The sequence below is a fragment of the Rhipicephalus sanguineus genome, chromosome 7 (assembly GCF_013339695.2).
Source record: "Rhipicephalus sanguineus isolate Rsan-2018 chromosome 7, BIME_Rsan_1.4, whole genome shotgun sequence".
NCBI lineage: Eukaryota > Metazoa > Arthropoda > Arachnida > Ixodida > Ixodidae > Rhipicephalus > Rhipicephalus sanguineus.
The window spans coordinates 151,487,640-151,511,939 of record NC_051182.1 but is presented as its reverse complement, the minus strand read 5'-3'; the positions used below and the strand labels follow the sequence as shown (position 1 = coordinate 151,511,939).

Here is a 24,300-nt window from a genome sequence, read left to right as displayed (position 1 = left end):
TTTTCTTCAGTTGAGAAATTGCCAACGTAATTGCTACTTATGCATCCATGAGTGAAGAGAAAGCGTGAGTAGGCATTTTCTCAGAGGCTTTGTCTTGGCCATCCTCATTGCGTCTCCCAGATTGTACTCCCATATTCTAAGCAGAGCTCTTAGCAATTCTTTTAGCCCTTCGAAAACTTTCAGTCAATGATTCGGCAGTGGTGATAGTTACTGATTCGTTGTCCATAAGTAGATCTCTCACTTCAGATTCTCCTTCCGAGTCCTCTGTTTTAAATGCATTTACGTCATTTATTCCTGAAAACTTGTGTACAGTGCGGTTGGTATGGGTGCCAAGTCATCGTATCATATTTCTAAACGAGAAGGCTGATGCTCTAACGCGGTCGTCCCTAGGTGGTCCTGTAATGTCCATTGTACCTGATATAGCTTTTATTACTGAATTCAGATTCCGCAGATATGCCTTGCTTCAAGATTCCATGAAAATGAAACTACCAGGTCAACAATATTGTTATCTTTCTTTTCCTTGGGGTAATAAATGCTGTCCCACTCGTATACTGAAAGTGTCCCTCACAAAATTTCGATGCCATACACCTCCTCTTAATTTTTATTTACACAAGTCTTGTCTGGTGTACCATTTCCTCTATGCTTTTCTTGTAATGAGCCCGAAAAGATCGAACACCTTTTATTTCATGGCCGTGGTTTCACTAACCATAGGAAAAAATATTTCGAAATTTTATTCAGGAAGTTAAGCATTCCTCTTAATTCTGAAAATATTCTTTCCCTTGGGGCATATTCTCTGGGCCACAGCAAGAGGAACGTCTGCATAGCCGTCTGCAAATTCCTTCGTGATACAAGAAGAATTCCTTGTTAATTCATTCCAACTCGAAATTTGGTACTTCGGACTTCTTGTCGCTAATTGATTGAGTTCCATATTATTATTGTATTCTTATTTTTATCGGAGCATAAACTAATCATTCTTCAATTTTCTATATACCCTAGGCGATGGATGAATTCCTTTTCCTTCGTCTAAATTCTAAATTTCCCCCTTTATATTAACCAATCCCCCGTAATGGGTGGCCAATCCCCCGTAGGGGGGGAGGGCCAATATTGAAGGACCAAGCAAGCAAGCAAGCAAGCAAGCAAGCAAGCAAACACAATCAGCATCCAACCATCAAACCCATCGACGAAAGGTTGACAGCCCGAACGACATAGACATCAACAACATCAACCGTCGCCATCAACCCAACCGTGGTCGCAACACACGCTTGCCATGGACTGCGCCGGTGATCGAGCCAACACCACGCGACAGGACGCAGCTGTGCAGCCTGCACATGGCGGCGAAGGGGACCGGGTAAGCGATGAGCCGTCGCATGACTTGGGGATAATTTGTTCTTAATTGATTTCTGTAGCTTTACGTGCCATAACCAAGGATGATGAGTGGTTACAACGCATGAAACACGTTACTTCTCGAAGCATTTTGCGTTAACGATAATTACGACTTCAATAAGTGCGTATCTTTCTGTTCATAACCATACCAAAGCAAGCTTTTGTGACTGTCTCATATTGCTTATATTTCCCTGGTTATGCTCTACATGATCTTACTGTCAAATAACTATATTGATTTGTTATACTGTGTTCTATTGTCTCACCATGTTTCTTTCTCGTTTTTTTATAGCTTCCATTTTTGGTTGAATTTATTGTGTCAAGTGGTTTTTTTATGCCCCCTTGCTTGGTCTTTCGACTGCAGTATGCTCTAAATAAATAAATAAATAAATAAATAAATAAATAAATAAATAAATAAATAAATAAATAAATAAATAAATTTATGACCGCCAGGCAGGCCGTAAAGTGTTGGTGGACTCTTGATGAATTTTGTCAACCTGGGATTCTTCAACGAGTGTCTAAATTGAAGTATATTCAGATGTTCTTGTTAATTAGGCCAATGTGGTACAATGTAATAAAAGGATCGGCAGCTGTTAACACTTGAAGGCAAAGCCTGCCATACACTTGGTGATGCGTTAAGTTATACAGTCGGGCACAAGACTTCTTGCAATACATAACGAGGCGCAGCAGTGTGATAGACACGCATTAAATTACTTTGACATTCTCACTCGACTGCAGACCCTGAACGAATGATGCTATGAATTAATTCGTGAACGAATGAACGAGGATTCGCAATCCACTTATCGCCCTTAGCGTTTGCTCTAATTTCAGTGTACCGATGACGGCACCTGCACCTGCGGCAAGGTGAGTTAAATAGTGAGTGAGTGAGTGAGTGAGTGAGTGAGTGAGTGAGTGAGTGAGTAGAAGTGAGTGAGTAGAAGCGAGTGAGTATAAGTGCGTGAGTGAGTAGAAGTGAGTGAGTTAGTAGAAGTGAGTGAGTGAGTGAGTGAGTGAGTGAGTGAGTGGGTGAGTGAGTGAGTGAGTGAGTGAGTGAGAAGTGAATGAATTAGTGAGTGAGCGGAAGTGAGTTATATAGTGAGTGAGTTGAAGTGAGCGAGCTCTACTATCGTTGTATTTTCGAACAGCAAACACGCTTAATCAGGAAATAAGGTCAAAAATGAAAGAAAATAATCTCGAACTTGGACAGTCGCGTCAAGCACCAAATATTTTTATTGCACGACCAATAACCACACACTCATTTCTCTTCCAAGCACTTCCGGTTGAGCATTTACTTCCGGTTTGAAGAATATTCATAAGTCTTCCAAAAAATAAAACTGGCAGGAAATCGATGGGTCTAGTTCAGGTTAAGTACTATATTGGATAGATACGATATCATAGCATACGTTTACGTAAAATTAGGGCCAGTTAACCGTCAGAACAATTAATTAAAATTAAGTGAATAAGTTCCCTGAAAGAGCAGACGGTTTTCTTGTGAGCAGCTGAGATCGTTGCGGCATCTAGCGGAGCAGATCTCCACCACACGCTTCTTTCAACGTGGCCTCCGAGATTCGCTTCAGCAGCGTAACGAAAAACAGTTAACCCAAGGAATACAGCAGGGCACACTAACGCCGACGTGCGATATCGCACGTCGTATGGTCTGGTAGTCGAACTCGAGTGTGCAACTACCAGACACCCAAGTCGGGGATTAGGGTCGCCTCCGGAGTTTTTTGTAAACGCAGTTATACAGAATGCTTACAGCATGCCGAGGGCAAAACCTTTATAAGCCCTAGGGGACAGCTGCATCCAACTCTACCGTAATAAAGTACATGGTACTCTAAGTCGTTAACCTTTTATTTTAACAGGTGGACGAGTGCGTGTAAGCTCTATTCTGCGGATCGATCTTCTAATGCCTGATCTCCGAGTTATTTGCTGTATTATTGTATAACGGAGTGCAAATTTGAATGTTCTAGTTAACACGTATCGTTCTTCTTTGCTTTTCACGGTGTCCAATCAAAAGCCGGTCAAGCCCTTGATGAAGAGAGTGATAGCCGTAAGTGTGACCTTTCGGAACCTTTAAACCTGTAACATGAGTAGTACACCACGTTAATGAGAACCAACAGACAATCAAGCCAAGGGTATTATGGGGGACGTTATTTGTAGTAATTATGATGCAAATGCGAAGAAATTAAAGTGGACGAAATGACAGCTTTCCGCCGGCTGGGACCGAAGCTGAAACCTTCAAATAACGCGTCCGATGCCCTACCATGCGTTTCCGGGCTAGTTGGGGCTTGTCCATGGTAACTTTTAGCGCAACAAAACGACACAAGAAAGCGTTGTGCCCTGTCGTCTTTCTTGTGTCGTTTTGTTACGCTAAATGTTACTGGGGACTGCGTAAGCTGCTGCCCCTCTCCCCTCCCCCTTCCCCTCCCAAGGGACACGGGCCAACCGATGTCCACTGGCAAAATAGCGATACGTATGCAACGCCAGACAGGTCATTTTCTATTCAAATTGTACAGTAGTGGTATGACGTCATACGTGACGTTTCTGCTTAGGTCATGTGACTCCGGACTGTTCAGTTGCTAAAATAGACGATATTACGCAGCACACATGGGCGACGCGACATTGGGCTGTTAAACGAATTTCTTATTTTTTATATCGCGACATGAATTAGTGAGGCCATGAAACGTCGAATGCATCAACCCAAGCATTTTCATGCGCATGCGGCACGTATGACGTCATACCACCACTGTACAATTTGGATAGAAAATGACTTGTCTGGCGTTGCATAGGTATCGCTATTTTGCCAGTGGTCATCGGTTGGCCCGTGTCCCTTAAGCCTATTCGTTTAGTTGTTCAAAATACAAAACGGCAAGGTTAAGAGCCCAATATGGCGACACCGAACCCCATCCGTAAAATAGCGCCCCCCTCTCCCTCCCAAGTCAATGTAGGGGGCAGACTTTGCGCCCCCCTCTTAGGTGACTAGGGAGGGCGGGCCCTTTCCTGGTCAGTTATTATTTAGCCAGTGCTAACCAACATTAACAGATATTTAACCATAGAGAACCAACATTAGCTGCTGTGTCTGTGTCCCCAGGCCAACTTCTCAGTTTATCATGAATCGACTCTCCCGTTCTGTAACGTTTTCGTTTCTGCTTTTGCCGCTCGCAGTGCGCCCTGGTGATGTTGGTGTCAACTACGGTCCTCAACCACATGGTCGACTTCACGCACTACAGCGTGACAACCTTGGTCGCGTTGGCGTTGCCGGAAAGTGAGTAAAAGGGGTGTCTTTTCTCGCTGGTACGCGAGTTCGCGTGATTATAAGACTCGCGGAGGTCGTAAGATAAAAAGAAAAAAATCACAGTTTCGCCGCAAGGGCAAAGCAATGAATGCGATAGCAAGAAACTAATGCTATACGAAGTGAGGCTCGCCAATGGATACTCTCAGTTTGAACAGCGCTCCTGTTACAAAGGCGGCCGAAGCAGCGAAGGAAACTAGCGTGCTTCAAGTGTCGAGCTGTGACACTTGATAGTTCGCGCTCATCTTCTGTTTGTTCGTTTAGCGGCGTCGTTTAGCGGCGCTCCGTAACATGAGCGCGGACATCACGGTGAAAGCGTGAAAAATCCCTCTTGCCCTCACCACGAGAAAACCGCGCGAGCAGACAGCGGAAGGCCAAGGTTCTCCTTGCGCAAATATAAGAAGCGAGCTAGCTCGCCGACGACTTTTAAATGCGCCCGTAGCGCTACTAGCGCCATCTCGCTGGTAATGAAGAAACGCTTATAAGCGCCGGCCATCTCTGAGTCCGTCCAGCGGTAATGGGTGTGTATATAACGCTCGCCGTTAGCTACGTGGAGGACCTGCGTTCCGTGGCGTAGTGGCTAGCGCCACTCGCTGCGGAGCAAGAGGTCCCTGGTTCGATTCCGCGCTTCGGAAGCATTTTTCTGAATTATTTTTCTTTGGGGCTTTTATATATATATACATACCTATACATATACGGTGCATGACGGCGACGGGGACGGACATTTTCCAGCCGAGACTGTCCATATAATTGCTATCGCAATAATAAAAAAAAAGTGGCCAAGATGTAGCGCCGCGAACTCCCTGTAGAGCAACGGGAGCGCAGGCTTGTGAATACGGAGTCGCGGTATCAAAGCGGCAGGCACAAAGGGACACTAAAGAGAAAAACGATTTTTCTCATATTAGTAAATTACTCTTTCACAACACAAAAATTGCCACGCTGGCCGCGAGAAGACGCTTGGTTAGCGAGAAAACGCACAAAAAGAAAATGCAGGTGGCACCGCCACATTGAAATTTCCGCACCAAAAGGCGTGCTGTCACACATTTCGATGGTGTCTACTGGGTCCTACGTAGCTCCTAATCGGTAAAAATGGAGTACATTGTCCTCTGAAGATACCACAGACGTAACATACCAAGTTTCAAGAAGTTTCGTTGTGTGGATGTCGCCAGAAATACGAAAAATACGCTTTGAACTCCGTGACATCACGCGCGGAGATTTCGGCGCGAAGCTTAAGAATGAAACTTTGACCTAGATTTTCTCTCCTATTAATAAAACTATGATGGTGAAATTAGCGATAGATTTCTCAGAGTACAATTTGTCAGGCTAAATCGATTCGTTGTTTCACTTTAGTGTCCCTTTATTAATGTCCGAACGCGGGTTACTTGGTACGTATCCATAGGCAAAACAGCCCAAAAGGAAACAGTTGCAAAAATCAAGTAAGCAATCTTTGTAACCTGACACACCCGCCACGGTGGTCTAGTGGTTACGGTGCTCGACTGCTGACACGAAGGTCCCGGGATCGAATCCCAACCGCGGCGGCCGCACTTTCTTCGGAGACGAAAATGCTAGAGGCCCATGTACTTACATTTAGGTACGCGTTAAAGAAGCCCATGTGGCCGAAATTCCGGAGCCTTCCTCTACGGCGTCCCTCACAATGATACCGGTGGTTCTGGGACGTAGAACTCCAGCAATTATTACTTGATGCATGCGTCGCTAAAAGTGTCGCTATCGGCTCCCTCCACTACGTACCCCTTTCAAGGTATGTTGATATGTTTTCAGAATAAACAAAAACAGTTGGCTGTCAGCGCTAGTCACATGTCTACTTGTGCGTGTTTCTTTTTGCGTTGTTTTACCAATGGAACTCGGGAGAGTCTATCTGAGCCTCGCCAGCTAGGGGTCACGTGACCTGAACAGAAACGTCACGTGTGACGTCATAGCACCGCCGTACGGTTTGAATGAAAGGCAAGGGTATGCCTGCCGTTGCTTTTAAAGGGGCCATGACACGGTCACCCATCAACTTGCGGTTTTAGCGAAAAGTAGAAGTAGATGGTCTATTCTGCCTACACATATATGAAAAATGCACTGTACAAGAATATTTCGGCACAAAATGAGTCATAGAAGTCGTTGGCTATAAACCCCGCCCACCGCCGGCGACGGCCATTTTGCCACGGCGTGTGTGACGTCATGTGCTGTATGGCGCGGAGTCGTCGTCTTCTACCATAGTTCCAGCCGCTGCGAATCGTTCGATTTCATTGCCAAGCTGAAGGAAGCTGAAATGGCTCGATTGCACGTGCGGCCGACCAGGGAACAAAATCGTTCGCCGGCATGCATGCACTCGCACAGCAAGCAGCTTGTTATGTCACGTCTCGCGAGTGCGCCAGTGTTGCCCCGATTCTCAGGCCGCTCGTGTCTCTATGAAGATATTCCATTATATATTAAGTGTTCGACCAAATGCGCTAAAATTTTGCCAGCTTGTTTGTGAACGCACTGGGATTAACCTACATACCAAATTATGATTGAAAGTTGGGTGTCGGGGCCCCTGTATGTATTGCTACCTTGCCACTATAAGTGGCTGGCTCGTGTCAGTGAGAAATAAGGGGGGGGGGGAGGGTCGCAATAACCTACGCTACGCGGTTCTCTGTTTTGGCGGCATTACTGCGAGAACCGATGTCGACAGAGAGCGAGTCACGTGACCCCCTGCTGTCGACGTGCGAATAGACTCTCTCCTGATTTACATGCCCCTGTGTGCTTCCTTCGAGTGCGAGCCACATGTTTTAACAATTACGAGGTAAGGCGAAAATGTAAACGTGCAAGAATGGCCGAATTCTAATGGCGGTTTATCGCATAAGGATGAGTGGGAGCTATCGATCGAGTGAACGGCATTTCGTTATCGCTACATAATTCGCTCATAAAATTCCAGAATCACCTCTTCCGCTGGTGGACGTCGTAATCTTATAGCTTGCGCGTGCTCAGTATGAATTCGTGCCGTGCGCATGCGTTTCTGACTCGAAGCAAATGTTACGCTGGGCATTTCCCGCTCGCACCTTCGGCGGTTTTGTATGTGGTTTGTCTTTTTATGCGTGCTGCCATTCATCTATTAGCGGAGTGTCAAGTGTAGTTCAAAGCAACGGGACAACTTATTGCAGTGATGGACGAAGACGTCTACGACGAATGGAGCGAACTCGAAGCCGAGGTGTCGCCGCAGTCGTCGCTCATCACGGTGAGCCGAGATTTTATGGCATTTACATACCTGTGTGTGTATATTAAAGCGAGCTTCATTGTAAGAGCAGACAAAGCGCTTCCGATTGTGTTGCATCAATTTTCACACTTGAGCATATGCATGCGCAGGGTCCTCTATTAGGGGCGGAGGGGGCAAGCGTCGAATCGACGCTGAAGTCTTCCGTTTCTTGGCGCGTTATGGCTCCCGTCCACTTTTCGAACTGCCCACTAACATATGGCTTGCAAGGTAGCAATACTTTTCGCTAGTGCCCTTGTAAGCCGAAACGGCACCCCGGTACACTCTAAGCCAAAAATGGGAAAAATGAGAGTAACTGCGGGTTTTAGTCCTAAAGACCAACTGTTACTCCCCTAAAAGACCAACTGGAATAAGATGGCTGACATGTCTCAAGTTGGGGGAGTAACCGTTTAGGGTTAGGTTGGAAGGGAGCAACAGAAGGATGAACGGCAACATTTGCTCTCGGCGCGCAACCGTTGCTCTCCTGCAGGACGCACCCTGTATCGGTCGATGCATGGGCCACATTTCCCTGCGGGCTGGCGTAAGGCAACTACTTTTTGTAAATTTAACAGAGAGATACGCACGCTAATAAGGACATTTAGCTTGTATGTATACTTTTTAAAGTTACCGTGTTACCGGAACACATGTTTTAGGAAAGTTTTAGCTCCCCGTACCTAAACGTTTACGTAAGTACGTAAACGGATATCTTTACGTTTGAATAAACCATGAAATGGTGATGATAACTGCACTTCAATTATATTTAATCCAGATAAGATTGTATCACCGCGGCGGCAAAATCACGAGGGGTTTTTAGCGTGTACAGTACCCCGGTATACGCAAGGGGGTGTAGAGTACCGAGTTATCCGACGATGGTGTCGCCATCTTGTGACGCTTCGTGCAACCATAGTATGGGCACGTTTGTTTTCACCTGGTGTTTTTTAGGGAAAAAATGATTGAAAAGATAACTCATTCGTAATTATGCCGCGGCAAGGCATTTACACCAGAAGTAGAACGCACGATGTTTCTGCAATAGCAATTTTTTGCTTGCCTGGTTCATCTTGTTCCCGCTCGATGGCGTCACCTATTCAGCCTGTCGGAGTATTTATGTCAAGGCTTCTCACGTTTTTACGGCTTCGGTATTCTATTTCTAGCTCACTCTAGTGACTTTAGCCGCTGAAACAAGGTGATCGCAATTGGCGCTCGCACTTCGGCTTATTTTTACTCGGCGGCTGGAGCTTCGGTAAAGCGGGTATCGCGAGTAGCCGCGAACGAAGGTGGATTTGCGAGATAGGGCCGTAAATGTAAAGCCAATCCGGCGAGTAGTTCACGTTCCGTAAAGGCCGCGCATGCACAGATTCCTTCCGGCAACTCGTAACACGGTAACGTAAAGCTAAAAGCCCCTAATACAAGCTAAACGTTCCTAATAAAAGGCATGGTTGCACTAGAACGCCAGCACCTGAAGCTGCTGTCGTGGCAAGTTAAATGGTGTGTTTGCGTATAACACTTGGCATAAATATATAGCCTGAGAATGTGGCAATAAAATGCGAAGCTTCGCGAGACTCCGTATATACTTCACGACGAAGAAGCGGTTGAGAGAAATACACAGTTGATAGACTTTACATTTGCGGTTTTTTGCTGAACGGCAGTCTCCAGTACAAATCAACAAAAGCCCCGACTGCAGGGTTGCAGCAGAGATCACGCGACGAACACTTTTATCGCGATGCTCAGAAAGACTGACAGCGAGCTAACGCCGCTGCCCCCCCCCCCCCCATCTCTCACTGGCTCATTTTGGCGGGAGGGCAGCTATCGCAATCGGGTCCGGTATTTTGACTTTGAGTTTAATCTCAGAGCAAATGGACGTTATCAGCTCGGGCTGTGTTGTCTCTTCAAAGGGGAGGTGACTCTTCCGCAAAAAAATATTATTAATATTGATATTAATAATAATAATCATAATAAAGAAGAAAACACAGCTCCGGGCAAAAAAGAAAAAAAGAAATTGCTGGCCTTTTAGCTAGCGCAAAAGGAAGCTCTGGCATGTTTTCGCGAGAGACTCATTACTCTGACGTTTTCAGATGTTTATACCGTTACTTTCGATTCTCTTTCGAACATCACCACTGGTTCTGCACGCCTATGATCATTTCATTAACGTGTCAGAACGCGCAACGACCCGTCGGTACTTACATGACCCCGTTTCCTTTCAGACGGGGCCGTAGCGTGTGGTGGCTTAGTGGTTAGCGTACGCGCATGGCGATTGAGGGGTCGCGAGTTCGAATCCTGTGTGTTTGTTGCAAATTTTTCGAAATTTGTTTCTGAATGAGATGTCTGTATATCGTTTGTACATCCAAACAAATATCTTATAAAGACGTTTATTAGCGGGCACTCGGCGACGATAAACGACTGCGACAGTCAAGGCGGGGTGCCGATTCTGAGCGCGAGGAGCGTGCTGTCCGAGGAGAGCGGAAGAGGACGACCCACTAGTAAGCGCTCGAGAGGGCGACCCATTACAGGCTTCCAACGCTTCGCTACAATCTGTATAAACCTCAATATGTTCTATAAGTCAATCAAAAACGATTTTTTTTTTCGCCCAAGAAGAAACCAAGGAGTAACGGGAAGGAGCATCCGTTGCTCCCTTAAGGAGCATCAGGAAGGAGTAACAGTTGGTCCTCGAGGAGCAACTGGGGGGACTAACCGTTCATCCCCTGAAGGGGCAACTGAAAGGAGAGCAACGGTTCGTCCCCTTGCCGTTGCTCCTTTAGGAGAGTAATGGGAGTGGCAATGCATTTGCTCCTTCAAAGGAGGAACCCCTATACCCCCGTTGCTCTCTTTTGGCTTAGAGCACTGCACCTGAACGGCATCGCCACGCGAACGTGCCACTTTAAAGCTACAATACCTGAACTTTGCTTTTATCTAAAAGCAAATACATATACAGAGTACACGTGCAAACTTCGAGCTCGCGCCGGCCGTATCTGCGGTCTCTGCGGAATGAACCCGGAGAAAGATGGCCTCTAAGCTACGGGGGCGCGGCAGCATTGTGCGTTTTCGGCGTTTGTGTTTCGCGCGCTGCCAAAGCCGCGTAGAAGGAAGCGCGCGGTGCCGCAACAGGTGCCGCAACAGACCCTCATCCGTCAGGTGCCGCAACAGACCCCCATCCGGTGGGTTTCTGAGATGTAATTGCAGTTTACACTAATGTCTAATAATTATATGACTCCAATTAGAAATTATGACATACCTTAATGTACTAGTCTGTCTATCATTTACAGCGTCTACCTTAACACATTCCATCGCTTTTATATGCGTTTTTATTTTTTTCGGGGTTTTTGAACAACTCGACCCAGCGCTTGACAGGGTGGTCTGGAAGATAGCAAAGAGTGTCGCTCGACACTCGTGCCCATAAAAATGCGAGACAGGGGATTGAAGCTGCAAACATGAAGGCCAACATTTCCATAGAAGACGAAATGATCGCCACCATCAGCGCAGCGTACTTGCTAATTTACCTGCATTGTCGCGTTTGTTTACATTCGGCTTAGTATTACGCATACCTTCTCTAAACGAACTGACTATTGCATGTTAAAATTTAACACTGTGTAATATTACGCTGTCCACCAGAAAATGTTTTGCCCTTGGGGACCCTATTACGCTGGTTATTTGGTATTTGCTCAAGCGCGAATATTCACCCAACACAATCTGAAACCACTATAAGAATATATGGTAATATTCGAATACTGCCGGCATCATGTGAGAGGCCGGCGGTAATCCTGAAATAATGCATAAATAAGTAAATAAATAAATGAGTAAGTAGCAACAACAGCAGAGTTTCGGGTTTGTGTAACTACAGTGTGATCTAAATGAGCATAGGTTGGTAACCTTGCCCAAAGGAGTGCTTTAAATTATGTAAGTGTGTGGTGCAATGTAAATGTATTTTATATGTGACCTCTTCTAGTTTCGTATTTGCTCGAATGTGTAGCATTTTCACAACAATGACAACAAACAAACAATAACGTTGTTAGGATCTGTGCAACAGCTCTAAACTTTAGAATGACGTAAATGCTGAGCTCAAAAGCACCTCTTATATGCCGTCTTTTCTACCACTCAGCCGCCGACGCTGCTGACGAACGCCACCTGTCTCGCATTCGAAGATGGCCTGCCCGGAAATGTGAGTGGCATTGTCATCGGTTGCACACCCTCGCACAGGCGAGAGCAGCGAGATCAGTGATACTACGATCAGCGTCACACCGGCTTTCTGAGCACATCGCTGCACAGACAAGGCCGATATTGTGTATGTGTCTTTAAGTGAACAGCGTAGCAGAAGGCGCTCGTGCGTGAGTGTGCCCTCTGCGCTTGCGCATCGTGTAGGAAATCGGGTTACTTAATTCTGATCACTAATTACTCATTAGATGTGAAGCATCTTATAGCGGAGTTCAATCCGGTGGTGGTGGTGTGCGGCGTGACCACCCTTACTGCGCATGCGCAGACCCTCTCCACTTCCCCTCTCCTCTTCCCTTTCCCCCTCCCTCCTTCCCCCTCACCACTCCCCCTCTGAAACGCGGGCTCTACATGCCGAAACACTGCTTCGCATCGCCCCATGGTCCCCTTTAGCGGGAGATGGTGTGATTTTTTGGTTACTAATTTGTTAGGCGCTACCATGTCCAGGAGTCAACACTCGCATGACATTATTTAAAGTCTTGCGAGGATGTACATAGATCATGTGATCACGAGAAAATGTGCGAATATGCGAAACTTTGACTGCGAATCGTAAAGCGCCTGAAAAGGGATATTCGATAGCTTCGATTATGAAACTGTGGAATCGCGTATAGATGTACAAGTCTTCGTCATTTAGAATCGAATTCGAATCGAGAGGTGGGTGATCGAGATGTCGAACTTTGGTATTCAATTTACATACGAGATACACATGATCTGTCACGTAACCATAACCAAATATTAAAATAAAGCGTTGTCAACCGCAACTGAACGAAACAAACGACGTATGGTTTGCCGTCGTGTGGCTCTCTCGTTAGGGTATCTTTTAAACTTCGCTTAACTAGGTAAATAAGAAACGTTATGCAAGATTTTTAATTTTTTAACGTCTGAGAGCGTTGCAGTACGTTAGCACATTAGCGCAGTCACATAGTTTTATTTCCTATATCGCGGGCTTTCTTTATATTGGAAAAAATCCCGCAGCATGTACGTTTCCGCCAAAAATTGGATAGGTCGTTTTGAAATGCCCTTTACAACGTAACAAAACGCACTTGGCCATAAAGAGAGTATAACCATTTTGCATAAATTATGTTAGTTAATTAACCAATTAAGCGCAGTATAAAAGTACCCTAACGAGCCCCACATGACGGCAAGCCGTATGTCGCTGATATAATTCATTGGCGATTAACCACCTTTTAAATAAAATATTTGGTTCTTGTTACTCGAAACACCCCGCATACCGTTATTAAAGGTTACCGGATTGAAGCGATTTGTCAGGGCCACTTAAACTGTTCAGGTATTGCAAATCGATCAGGGAAATAAGTTTTGCGGATATTCGAAAATTATGATCGGAATTGAATGGTCAGAAATGAAAAAAAAAATGGCAATTTATATTTTGAAGATACGGATTCGAACACACAGTGAGTATCAATTTGTCGTTTGAATTCGATTCGTGAAACTGATGGTCATATACGTGGAACGTTCGCATGTGGCCAACATATGGAATAAATGCTATTATTACAGTAGTGACTTATTACAGTAAAGAAGCATCTTAGCGCAACCATATAAGATACGCGTGTACTGTAACGTGTTCCGTACATAGGTAGGTGATACTATTCGAAATACTCAGTATAGATCAAATAAACTAGCAAATGTAAGGAAACTTCTATTAGGCTCGAATCCGATACAAATCAAGGTGTGTTCGTCATTTGGTTCGAATGTTTCTCGTTCGAAATTTATGCACCTTTGTTCGTAGCGGAATATACGGGAAAATAAGTCTTTTTCAATTTTACGGCAAAAAACCCAGTTTGCACAGTCGTTGACAATGTTCGTTGCTACTATACGTTAAGGTACAATAAGATGACAATTCTCGCAATTACTTTTTCTAACGACAGAGCTTCAAATGACATGGAAGATCACCGCTGTTTCAAATGTTTATTTTTCCCATCCACCATTTCACTAATACTTGGCTTCTCGCCGCAGTGGTTTAGGGGTTACGGTGCTCGACTGCTGATCCGAAGGTCGCGGGATCGAATTCCGGCCAGCGGCGGCCGCATTTTCGATGGAGGCAAAAATGTGCTTAGATTTATGTGCACGTTAAAAACCCCACATGGTGGAAATTTCCTTAGCCTTCAACTACAGCGTTCCTCATAATTATACCGTGGTTTTGGGACGCAAAATCCCAGCAATTATTATTATCTAGTGCTGGGACTTCAGGTATTAAAGGCACCATGTCGCCGAGTGACTTCATGTTCTCAAGTTAGCTGGACCGTGACTAGAAAATAAATTTTTTTTCGGGGGATGCAGGGGTGGGTGGAAACCCCCTTTATGTATGTTTGTGTGTGTGTTTGTGTACATGCACCTATACATAGACTACAAACTGTAAAAGCTAGGGGGGGGGGTTGAGCCCTCCAACCCCCCCCCCTGGTTACGCCACTGCAGATTAGAGTTGTAACATAGTGCAAATGCCATGGTACGCATAAAAGCCAGGCTTTCAACGAACATTTCATTTTTCTCCCTAACCCTTTCAGACGCACCTATGGAGAACTGTCTGTAAAAGCGTCAGATCGATACAACGTTATTTCAAGGCACTCTATATTCTACTCCAACAAAAATAATGTCGTAATACCCTAATTTATGTGTTATAGTCTATTCACAAATAAATTGAAATTAAACGTACATTTATGATGAGGCTGAATTTCGACAAGTGGACATGTCTTCTTTCCAGCCTTGAAAAAGACAAGTCCACTTGCCGAAACGTCGGCTCGAGCACCCACCCCCTGTTTACGGATTTTTTCATCGCAAGCTTCCATCTTACACTTCCTGCCGTTTTTTTAATTTATGATGAAGTCATTCATGCCTTGTTCGTGCATAAATAGAATCGTATCTCAGGCTTGAGATTAATGCAAATTCGTTTTCGGTTATGCCAATTTTGAGCAGAGAAGTATTATACTTCTGACTTGGATCGCGGGAAGCGGCATGTCGAACGAATCGTCGAAGGTGGTAGTGCCTTCAGCAAAGCGATCGTACGCAACAGTACACTGCAAAATGGAGTTAAATGAACACAAATTTACTATGCAGGAGGCTCATGTCATCCAAAGCTCAATGTGTCTGGCTCTTTCTTAGTCCCTGGTCGATACACGGAACAAAAAGAAATGGTGTACACAGTTGCGTACATAGCGTCTCAAAGGATTAAAGGGCTTCTAAGCAACCTGCGAAAAATACAAAGAACGACTGCAACTTATATATTTCAATCTGTCCTAATTCGCAGGAGTCCGACTTCAAGTCTCTCCTGGTCAGACTTGTGGTAAGTGCCGTCGACACTTTGTTTCCCCCAGGGCAACTTTGAGTAAAGAGAAGCGATTTTTAACGAAATAACAGAACAGCCGCTTCACACTCAGGGCAACGTATTTTTCTTCAGGTGGCTCTAAAAAATACACAGCATGAGTGCATTGCGAGTATCCCAGTAGAAAATAATTTAATGAACAAGTGTTTTTTTTATTCACAAAACAGGAAACTTGGTCAGTCAGTATTGACTTAACATGATACATTGTAGCGTGGTGGACGTGACACAAGGCAAAGGTAACGCGCAGACCTAGCATTGCTCCGTAATTTCTTGAATGCTTTCGTGTAATGGGTTCGCTGTATAACGAGATGTAGTTTTTAACGAACTACGGAGGGGCCTTTCAACAACCGGATTCTGCTATGGTTCTGTCTGTAAAGCGTTCGTCGCAAGCGCCTGCTACGCCATTTATGCTACTGGCTGCATTTATGTATACACGGCGTGAGCATTGTATACATTGCAGAACTAGCAACGACAACAAAACAAACAACTAAGCAAATAAAACACACAAACAAACAACCACAAGCAGTGACTAATATTATTTTACGTTTGAAAAGGCATACGTGGCATCAAGGTCAAATCTTGATACGTTGAAATTAGGTCAGCCGGCGAGGAGACGTCTAACAAGCTCATGTAACAGGAGTTGAAAGCAGGTCGCGTAAGCTGCGTCCTCATTGTAATGCACGCTTACTTTTTTTATCTTTAACTTCTTTTTGTGTGTTGTGACATGCGCTCTACCCGAGCGGCGTTTGGAAGCGAGGTTGACGTTTTGGTCCACAGCGGTATTGCATAGTGAGGACGGTGAAAATGAGCACTACCAAACATCGTCCACCACTTAGAGGAACCGCTTTATTCAGATGAATGAAATTGATAACGGGCAGCCACCGTTCGTAGCATGAAGTCACAAGGAAATCCGTACGGATTTCCCAGAAAGGAAAGCTTCTTAGTTGTAGAAAAATTTGTCGTCCTCGTCCGCGGATCGAACCCGGGACCAACGCCTTACCGGGGCGGTCGCTCTACCAATTCAGCTAACCGGGAAGCTGGCTATTGGCAGCGCGAGGGCGAATTAGTCGACTCGAAGCACATGAACACAGAATATTGCAATATTGCATATCGAATATTGAATGTTGCGTGTGGATTTCCTTGTGACATGAGCTACAAGCGGGTGGCTGTCAAGTGATTCGGAACGCTTTCATGATCCTTACGCTACCTTGCAGGATTCCGGAAAAATGCGGGGCTAGTATTCCTTAAAGGACCCCTAAACCATCTCGAGTTCAGAGGAGTGTGGTTTTTGTTTCTGGCCTTCATTACATTCCTAAAGGCGCTTTCTCCTCGTCGCCACTTATTTCTTCATAAAAAACGTGAACAATGTCAGCAATGAGCGTTGAGCCTATCGTTGTTCCGCGCTTTTTGGCTACACGCTGTACGCTTTCTCCGCTTGCGCAGTCGAAAACGTACAAAACGAAGTGAAAACAAGTTGATCGCGCATGATATTCGTGCAATGTAAGGCAGAACGGGCGTGCTACTGCGTGGCACAGCAGGGTAGGAGACCATTCACGACTGATATCCCTCGTATCTGGACCAATCGAGAGGCTATTTTCTCATGACGTCTCGTGAACAGACTGCTGGCGTCACGAATTGTACCGAAGAGACGGGACACGCCAGGCGATAATAGCACGCTTGTCGTTCTTTGCATTTTGAGAAGTTGTTTAGGGGGTCTATAAGGGGGTACTGACTCGAAAATTTTGAGCTCTTTTTTTTGACAAAAAAAAGGTCAATCCCTCAAGAGCCTAGAAAATGCACTGGTAAGCGTGAGCGCACCCTGAAAAATTAATTACAGTATAAAGTTTAAAAGCTAGTTTCGGTTCCAACTTTACCGTGACGTTACAGCATGGTGTGAGCTTCTCGTCACGTGCTCGCACATCGTCGCGCGCTCGCACAAGATATCGTCACGTTTGCATGGCCGCTCCGCTCCGTGGTTCCGTTTGAAGCGGTCATTTTGAATGTTTTTGGTGACACACAAGTGACTATTTTGAATGTTTTATTACCCGACGTCATCACAACTAGCCATACTGGTGGCTGAAGTCGCCAGAATTGGTACTGTAGCCTGACGTCACGATAGTGTCGATGTCAGTAGAGGCGTTATGAGAAGATCGACTTTAATGTCAAAAAAAGATAGTTGATCCCTCCGTCATAGGAATCGGAATAACACGAAAGTAAAGCGTGTCCTTACAGAAGTAACTGAACGTTTACCATACATTGATATCAGAGAGTTTGCACAGTGTATATTGATGTCTGGCAGCTATAGCACCGTTTAACGTGGATGCACCCACTTTGATGATTGGTGGTACATCTCCATCCCGACGACTAATGTCCATGTCAAATGATTAAGCAGACCCTTGTAGTAGCTGTAGTAAACGGTGAAAGCGTAATCAGAGAACGAGGTGTGATAGCCAGAAGAGCGTTCCATATTGGACGCAGAGCTTGGTCGCCATCCCGCGGCATGTTAAAATGTGATTGAACACCCACGGACGGACTAGAGGGAAACGAAAAGCGCGTCGTGCCGCCGCGGTAGCCCATGATTTTTCTCGGAGCGAGCGCGTGAGCGGGGAACGCGGTGTTACAGCCAGGTGAGGCAGGCGCGCGTTGCAGAGCTATTTCTGGTTTGGATTAGCGTGATGCTATGAGCGAGGTCGGCGCTTTTACGACGCTTGGGGTAAGGTCGCCACCTCGTGGTGGGTTTAAGCATTGACAAAATTGAACTTCTATTGAAAACATTCCGAATGGGACGGACGTGTAACGCGTTGCAGGTGCTAATCGCGGAGGCCACAGTAATGACGAATTTACCGCTCTCAAAGGTCAACACCACCCCGCCGACCGGGAGAGTGGTAGATATAAAAGGCGCGTTTGTAAAATCTCTAGAGTCTGTGACCGTGGCGCCGTGGATAGCGTGCCCGGCATCTGTTGTTGCGGACCGAGCGATAGTGGGTTCGATGCCCGTTGAAGGATGTTTTTTTCTTTGCCATCTTATCGTGTAAATTTTTTCGACATCATTTCCGTGACGGAAATACGTCACTGAAAGCTTGGTGGACCCAGGCATAAAACACTTTCGTGTTAATAAAATGCCTTATCGGCAGTCACTGAGCTTCACACTTGCTGAGCGCCGTCCCTGTACATAGATTTGTAGGGCAGAGTGAACTCAGCTTAGAAAATTGGTTTCAGTACCCCTGTAATGTTGTTTCTGTCTTTTTCTCTCTATTTCTCTCTCTCTAAAGCACGAGACTTGTTTCACCCTTCTTCTTTTCCTCCTCACTCTCATACAGCTGCTGCTGACTGAACTGGTGAGCGCGAGCCTGGTGATGGCCGTCAGGAACCGCGTGCTTCCTAGCTACGAGCGCCTTCACGAACTGGCCACGTCGCTTCTCTGATAACGTGGCAGCCTACTATCATGCCGTCTGTCTTATCTACTGCTTCCTTATCAGCTACTACTTCGTCCTTTTCCCGTATCCTTCCAATCCTTGCTGCATCCCGCAACTCCACTGCCGAATATCATCACATCCCTGAGACGCTGGGACAATCTGCTTGTGCTTCATTTGATCTCGTGCTACTGGCTTATCTACTGCAATCGACTTCGTCTTCACAAGCGTGCTCGTGCTTATCTTTTGTCGCAGGGTCTTTTGTGTTGTCGACCCGTTGCCTCTCTTGACGCTGACACCAGGTGTGAGTGTGTGAACACTGACTGTGTAACCACTGTTTCACGCCGTAAGTGTAGCTTAAGAAACTTGATGAGGCATAGAGGTGTCTTGTCGCAGCGTCTCAACTTTTGTGTTGAAGACCCGTCGCCTCTTTCGATGCTGACACCACACGTGTGAGAGCGTCAACACTGCTTATGCAACCGCTGTGCGACATCTTTAGTGTAACTTAAGAAAGTGAACCGGCACTGAGGTTGCTTGTACGGCGTAGTTGCGAATTCGAACAACGAGTGTATAAATGACGTCACAAGGCGACCTTGGCGTAGAAGTCGAGTACTTATGGATGCAGACCCCAGGTCTAAAAGAACGAAATAAAAATTTCGTATTTATTGCTACAGCTTTGTTAGCACGAGTGTTTCTTTTAATAGATATCAAGAAATTTTGCCATGTAGTCTTTCATGCACATTTCTTTACTGACGGCGAGTGCTCCCTAATCGATACGACAATGCATGCAGCCAGAACCAGTGTCTCATTATTTATGGAAAGGAATATGGATGTAAAAGAAATTGCAATCCGCTGCTATCTAAATGTGAGCCTTTATACGGCTTCTGGTTCTTGAGATTTTGGCCAAATTTCGGTGTGTACAACTATTGCTTCGTAGTTTAGTGCACTTGTAACTTCGACGCATTTCGTTGCTCAACTGTTCACACGATGCTGGATGTAAATAATTTTTAGCGACGACCTTGGTCGTTTGTATTTGGAAAATAGAATTCTGATGCGTTGAGTTGCGTTGAGCGAAAAGCACGAAGGACTCACGACAAAGGAAACTGAGCAACTAGTGCGCACTAACTGTCCTGTTCCCTTTGTAGTTAGTCCTTCGTGCATTTCGTTCAGCGCAAGTACATTAGAATGTCGTACCAACTAGCCCAAGTCGAAGCTTTGCTGACCTCAGGAAATATAGAAGAAAAAAAAACATCTTTGTTTTTTGAATTGTGGTTCTTGCTTACAGTCTTGAAGACTTTATAGACTGCCAAAGCGAACCAATCTATCGGTCATAAAGAAGACTGATGTCGAGTGTTCTATCGAAGCAAAAGTCGTGAAACTGAAACTCCGCTACTTTGGTGATGTCACGCGTGCGGCCGGCGAGATGCTCCTCGGCAGGCTCAAGGAAATTATGTAGATCTCAATTGCCTTGCTGTCGTTCTTTATATGCTCGTGTGGCAGGAGTCGTCAGCTACTTGATGTTACGCAACAACGACGACGACGAGGACGAAGACAGCAACAAAATCGTCAACAACAACATGTAGATGTCTCTCGTCCTTCCTTGAGCTGTGTAAACAAGCCTGTGTGTCACTATATGTGTAATATAAAAAATCACGCCATATCCACGAAGTGAATGATGATAAGTGGACGAAGCACCGGAAGTAATCTGGTAAACCGCCAATTCCCGTAAATTTTGCCCACTCGATCATCATACAAAGACCTGACACACAAACGCGGGGGTCCTCATATATGACGTTAAGCTCAGGGGAACGTTTGTTGTCGGCGTTGCCGTTTTGCCTTTAGAGGGCGAGAGCGCGTTCACGATCGTTTTCATCCATGGCAGAAAGAGAATGTGTGGTCTGGAATGCGCTTATACTTCATGGTCATCAGCCTCAGCATCATCGTTGTCACGTGTAGTGGGAACATTCCACTAAACTGGAACGCGCTTATTCTTCATGCTCATCAGTCGTCATCGTCATGGAACGCGCTTATACTTCATGGTCATCAGCGTCATCGTCATCGTTATCACGTGTAGTGGGTACATTCCACTATGCTGGAACGCGCTTTCATGGTCATCAGTCGTCATCGTCATCTTTATCACATGGAGTGGATACATCCCACTATGCGTGGCTACCTACTACTACATACTACTACTACATACTACAAAAGAGGGGCAGGCCTACACCCTGAGGAGCTTCGCCCCTAAAAGATAAACAACGCTTAGAAATATTCTAAAAAGAAAAACAAACAAAAGGTGACCCAGTGCACGGCAGTCCTGTGTGGCCCGTAGATCTTTCGCATCAGGAATGCTTCTACCATCCTCAGCTTTGAGCATGTGTGCAACAGATGGCTGTCGAAATTTAACGTGAAGAGCGCGCTGCGACGGTGTGAGGTTTAAATGGGACAATAAGAACTCTCTGCCTGCGGCGCATTGAAATATATCGCGCCACTTCTAACACGGGCATTGACGATGAAAGAAATCTGCTGTGTGAAGCGTTATAAACGATGACAGGTTGGAGGAACGTGGCTCCACTCTTTGCACCTTGTGTTACAAGTGAATGAATGCAAATTCATTCATTTGTAAATTAATTGATTCACTACAAATGAAATTTGCTTAGGACGACTTGAAGGCGAAAGACATGTTCCTTTTCTTCTCAGTGGATATATTGACCCTTGCCCGCACCCTTCCGAAAGCTTCTGCACTTACCGGGGTTTTGCCTTGCCTCCAAGATCGAAGGCATCCAAGATCGACGTCATCACGTGATGACGATTTTTGCATCACTCGTGTTGCCGCCGGCGACGCGGGACGCCGACAGTCAATTTTCGCGTTTAATGAGGCGTCTAAGGCGTTAACCAAAAAAAAATAATAACAAAGAAAAAAACCTCACAGGGTCCCCATATGCATTTACTTAAGACGAGTCAAAGGCGAAAGCCATCTTCTTTATCTTCTCAGTCGTGTTGTGATTCTCCACCGCCCCCTTCCGAGATATTTCTGCACCTAAGGCTGTTTTCCACTGCCTCCAGGATCGGAGGCATTGCAAGCTTTCTGTACCTCACCCGGTTTCGCATAGCCTCCTTGATCGCCCCAGCTTTGACGAAGCGGCGATGTCCTGTGATTACGTCACGATGGCGTCATAACTTCACGAATTTTGGCAATCTGTGATTTTATGATGACGTCATATGGTGACGCCATCACGTGATGACTTTTTGCATTACTCGTGTTGACGCCGACGCCACCGGACGCCGACGGTTAGATTTCGCGTTTGATGAGGCATTCGCCTTAATTGCATTCGCCTGATTGCTTTCGCCTTCGACTCGAAGGCGAAAGCAATCTGGTGTGGCTACGGTACCGTGCGTTTCACATCGACGTCTAACGTTTACTGATTAACCAACTAACTATTTACTTTGCAAGCGGCCGGCCCCGCTCCACGGAAGCTTTCCATAACATCTCATGAGGCTGGAGTAAAATACCAAATAACTTGAATTGCTTACAGCATCATTATAGAATAGAAAACTCTTTGGAGCAATGGGAAGCACTGCTCACTAGCTCGGACCCGGAGGTGCAACTAGCGCTTCTAAACCGCGTACGGCTGGAGGCACAAGCCAGTGGAGCCTTATACATGGGGCACCACCCATCTAGCTCCCAAGTCCATTCCCTTTCCCTCAATAAAAGTTATTCTTCTTCCATAACGTCCGCTGCTCCAGGGGATCGTCTTTTTATTCTTCTTAAAATTGACGTCTTTGTTCTAACCTGAGTGGCGACGGTACATCGGACCATAAGCTATCTTTTAGGTGCCAGTGTAATCGACGTGCCTGGCAAGTCCACGGTATGCACAGCACATAACTTACACAAGGACATCGATACACTTCGCATACGCTTTGGCATAGACAGCTACTCGCCGACCGCTTCGCATGCATTTGATTCCCACAATGCGTGGGATCTGCCGGGATTTTTTGAAGAGTACCGGACTGTATTACTTTTTTTTATAGAAGCGAATGTCTTTAATAAAGTGGTCATTGTACACATGCGCATCGCCACTGCATGTAATAATCATCGTCATCCTTCATCCCTCTTTTACCTTCCTGATCAAAAAGAGCGTGAAACAACGTGAGGCAAGAAGAAGAAAGCTGCAGTACAAGCGCATGTCCTGTAGCTTGTCCTGCGCTTGTCCTGTAGGTTTCTTGGTCTTGTACCACGCTGGTTCTCGCTCTTTTTAATCATAATGTATCGCCAACTCGCCCAACATTCTATCCTTTCTACCTTCCCCCCAGAGTAACATGCCAGAGCATAGCTCAGCACAAAAGTTATAACACAAGAACAAGGGCGGTCCTTGCGTCCACACTACTGGGTTTGTCCTGGTGTCTGGTCTATGTGGTTGTTAGCTTGCGCAGTTTATACCTTACTAAAGATGCACCAATGCAATTAACGAGTCCTAATACTAGCTCGGGCTGAACTCTCTGCCTTGCTCTAACAAACCGTATCTCTTACTTTACTTTTACGAACAGATCTATATGCAGCCTAAATTGCTTCAGGCGAGTGCGTACCTAGAACACTTCGCATCTTACATTGATTGTGAACTAGAAGACCGATTTCAACGCAGCGCATAACAAATCGAATGGTGGCTGGGATCGTCAGGTGTCGTACAGAGCGCACTCCTAACCTGACTTCACATGATAATTATGTGCGGAGCTAGGGGCCCGGGCTGTCGTATGCTGTCGTATGCTGTCATCGCTTGGCGTAACGCAGGCAAAAACACGCATAGCATAGCCATCTGTAGCATATTGAACGCGCGCTGGCGCCAAGGAGAAGTCTTCCTCTTGTACTTCGAGCACCTTGATGATGATATTAGGTGCGGAGCCCTTTAGGGGCCCGGGCTGTCGTATGCTGTCGTTGCTTGGCCTAACGCACGCAAAACCACGCGTAAAAAAGACGAAGCAGGCGAGAAACAGAGAGAGAGAGAGAGCAAAAAAGGAAGAAAAAGAGAAGTAAATAATAGAGAAGAAAGAGAGAAAGAACTGGAAAAGAGAAAGAGAAGAGGAAAGAAAGAGAAAACCGAAGAAAAACAAAGAAGGCTCCGCAGCTCCGCACTTCCTTCAGGCTTGGCGCTGCTAGTGCGAAGTTGCCTTCATTTTTTATTCAACGTTCAGATGCGGAAACTCGTAAAAGTGATGACAGGTTTTGTTTGTGCGCACGTTAAATGGGTCGCAGCGGTGGCTGTGCGAGATAAATACAGAGTGCCGAGAGGACGAAATGGGACACCACATGGTTGCCCTTGGAGTTTGCAGAATCGGGTCCGTGAACTGAATGTGGTTGTGTCTGCTGCAATGCGGCTGGAGCCACTGCCCTCTGTTAGCAGCGCGTCATTGACTGCGCGTAGCATTTCCGGCTGAACGAGATTTT

General features: G+C 45.8%; 1 protein-coding gene across 1 annotated transcript; it reads left to right on the top strand.

The window, feature by feature from the left end:
- Positions 1-1,267: 1,267 nt before the first annotated feature.
- On the top strand, positions 1,268-19,060 carry LOC119399159 (uncharacterized). The gene is made up of 8 exons (XM_037665974.2): positions 1,268-1,348; positions 2,212-2,244; positions 3,398-3,430; positions 4,546-4,645; positions 7,819-7,892; positions 12,001-12,060; positions 15,373-15,408; positions 18,768-19,060. The coding sequence occupies exons 1-8, from the start codon at positions 1,268-1,270 to the stop codon at positions 18,870-18,872; spliced, it is 522 nt and encodes a 173-aa protein (XP_037521902.1). The 3' UTR covers positions 18,873-19,060.
- Positions 19,061-24,300: the final 5,240 nt, after the last annotated feature.

Excerpts from the sequence above, each read along its gene's own strand:
- LOC119399159 (XM_037665974.2), top strand. The coding sequence starts at position 1,268 with ATGGACTGCGCCGGTGATCGAGCCAACACCACGCGACAGGACGCAGCT. Across the intron at positions 12,061-15,372 it reads AAGATGGCCTGCCCGGAAAT|GAGTCCGACTTCAAGTCTCT; the intron begins GTGAGTGGCATT and ends CCTAATTCGCAG. Across the intron at positions 15,409-18,767 it reads CTCTCCTGGTCAGACTTGTG|CTGCTGCTGACTGAACTGGT; the intron begins GTAAGTGCCGTC and ends ACTCTCATACAG.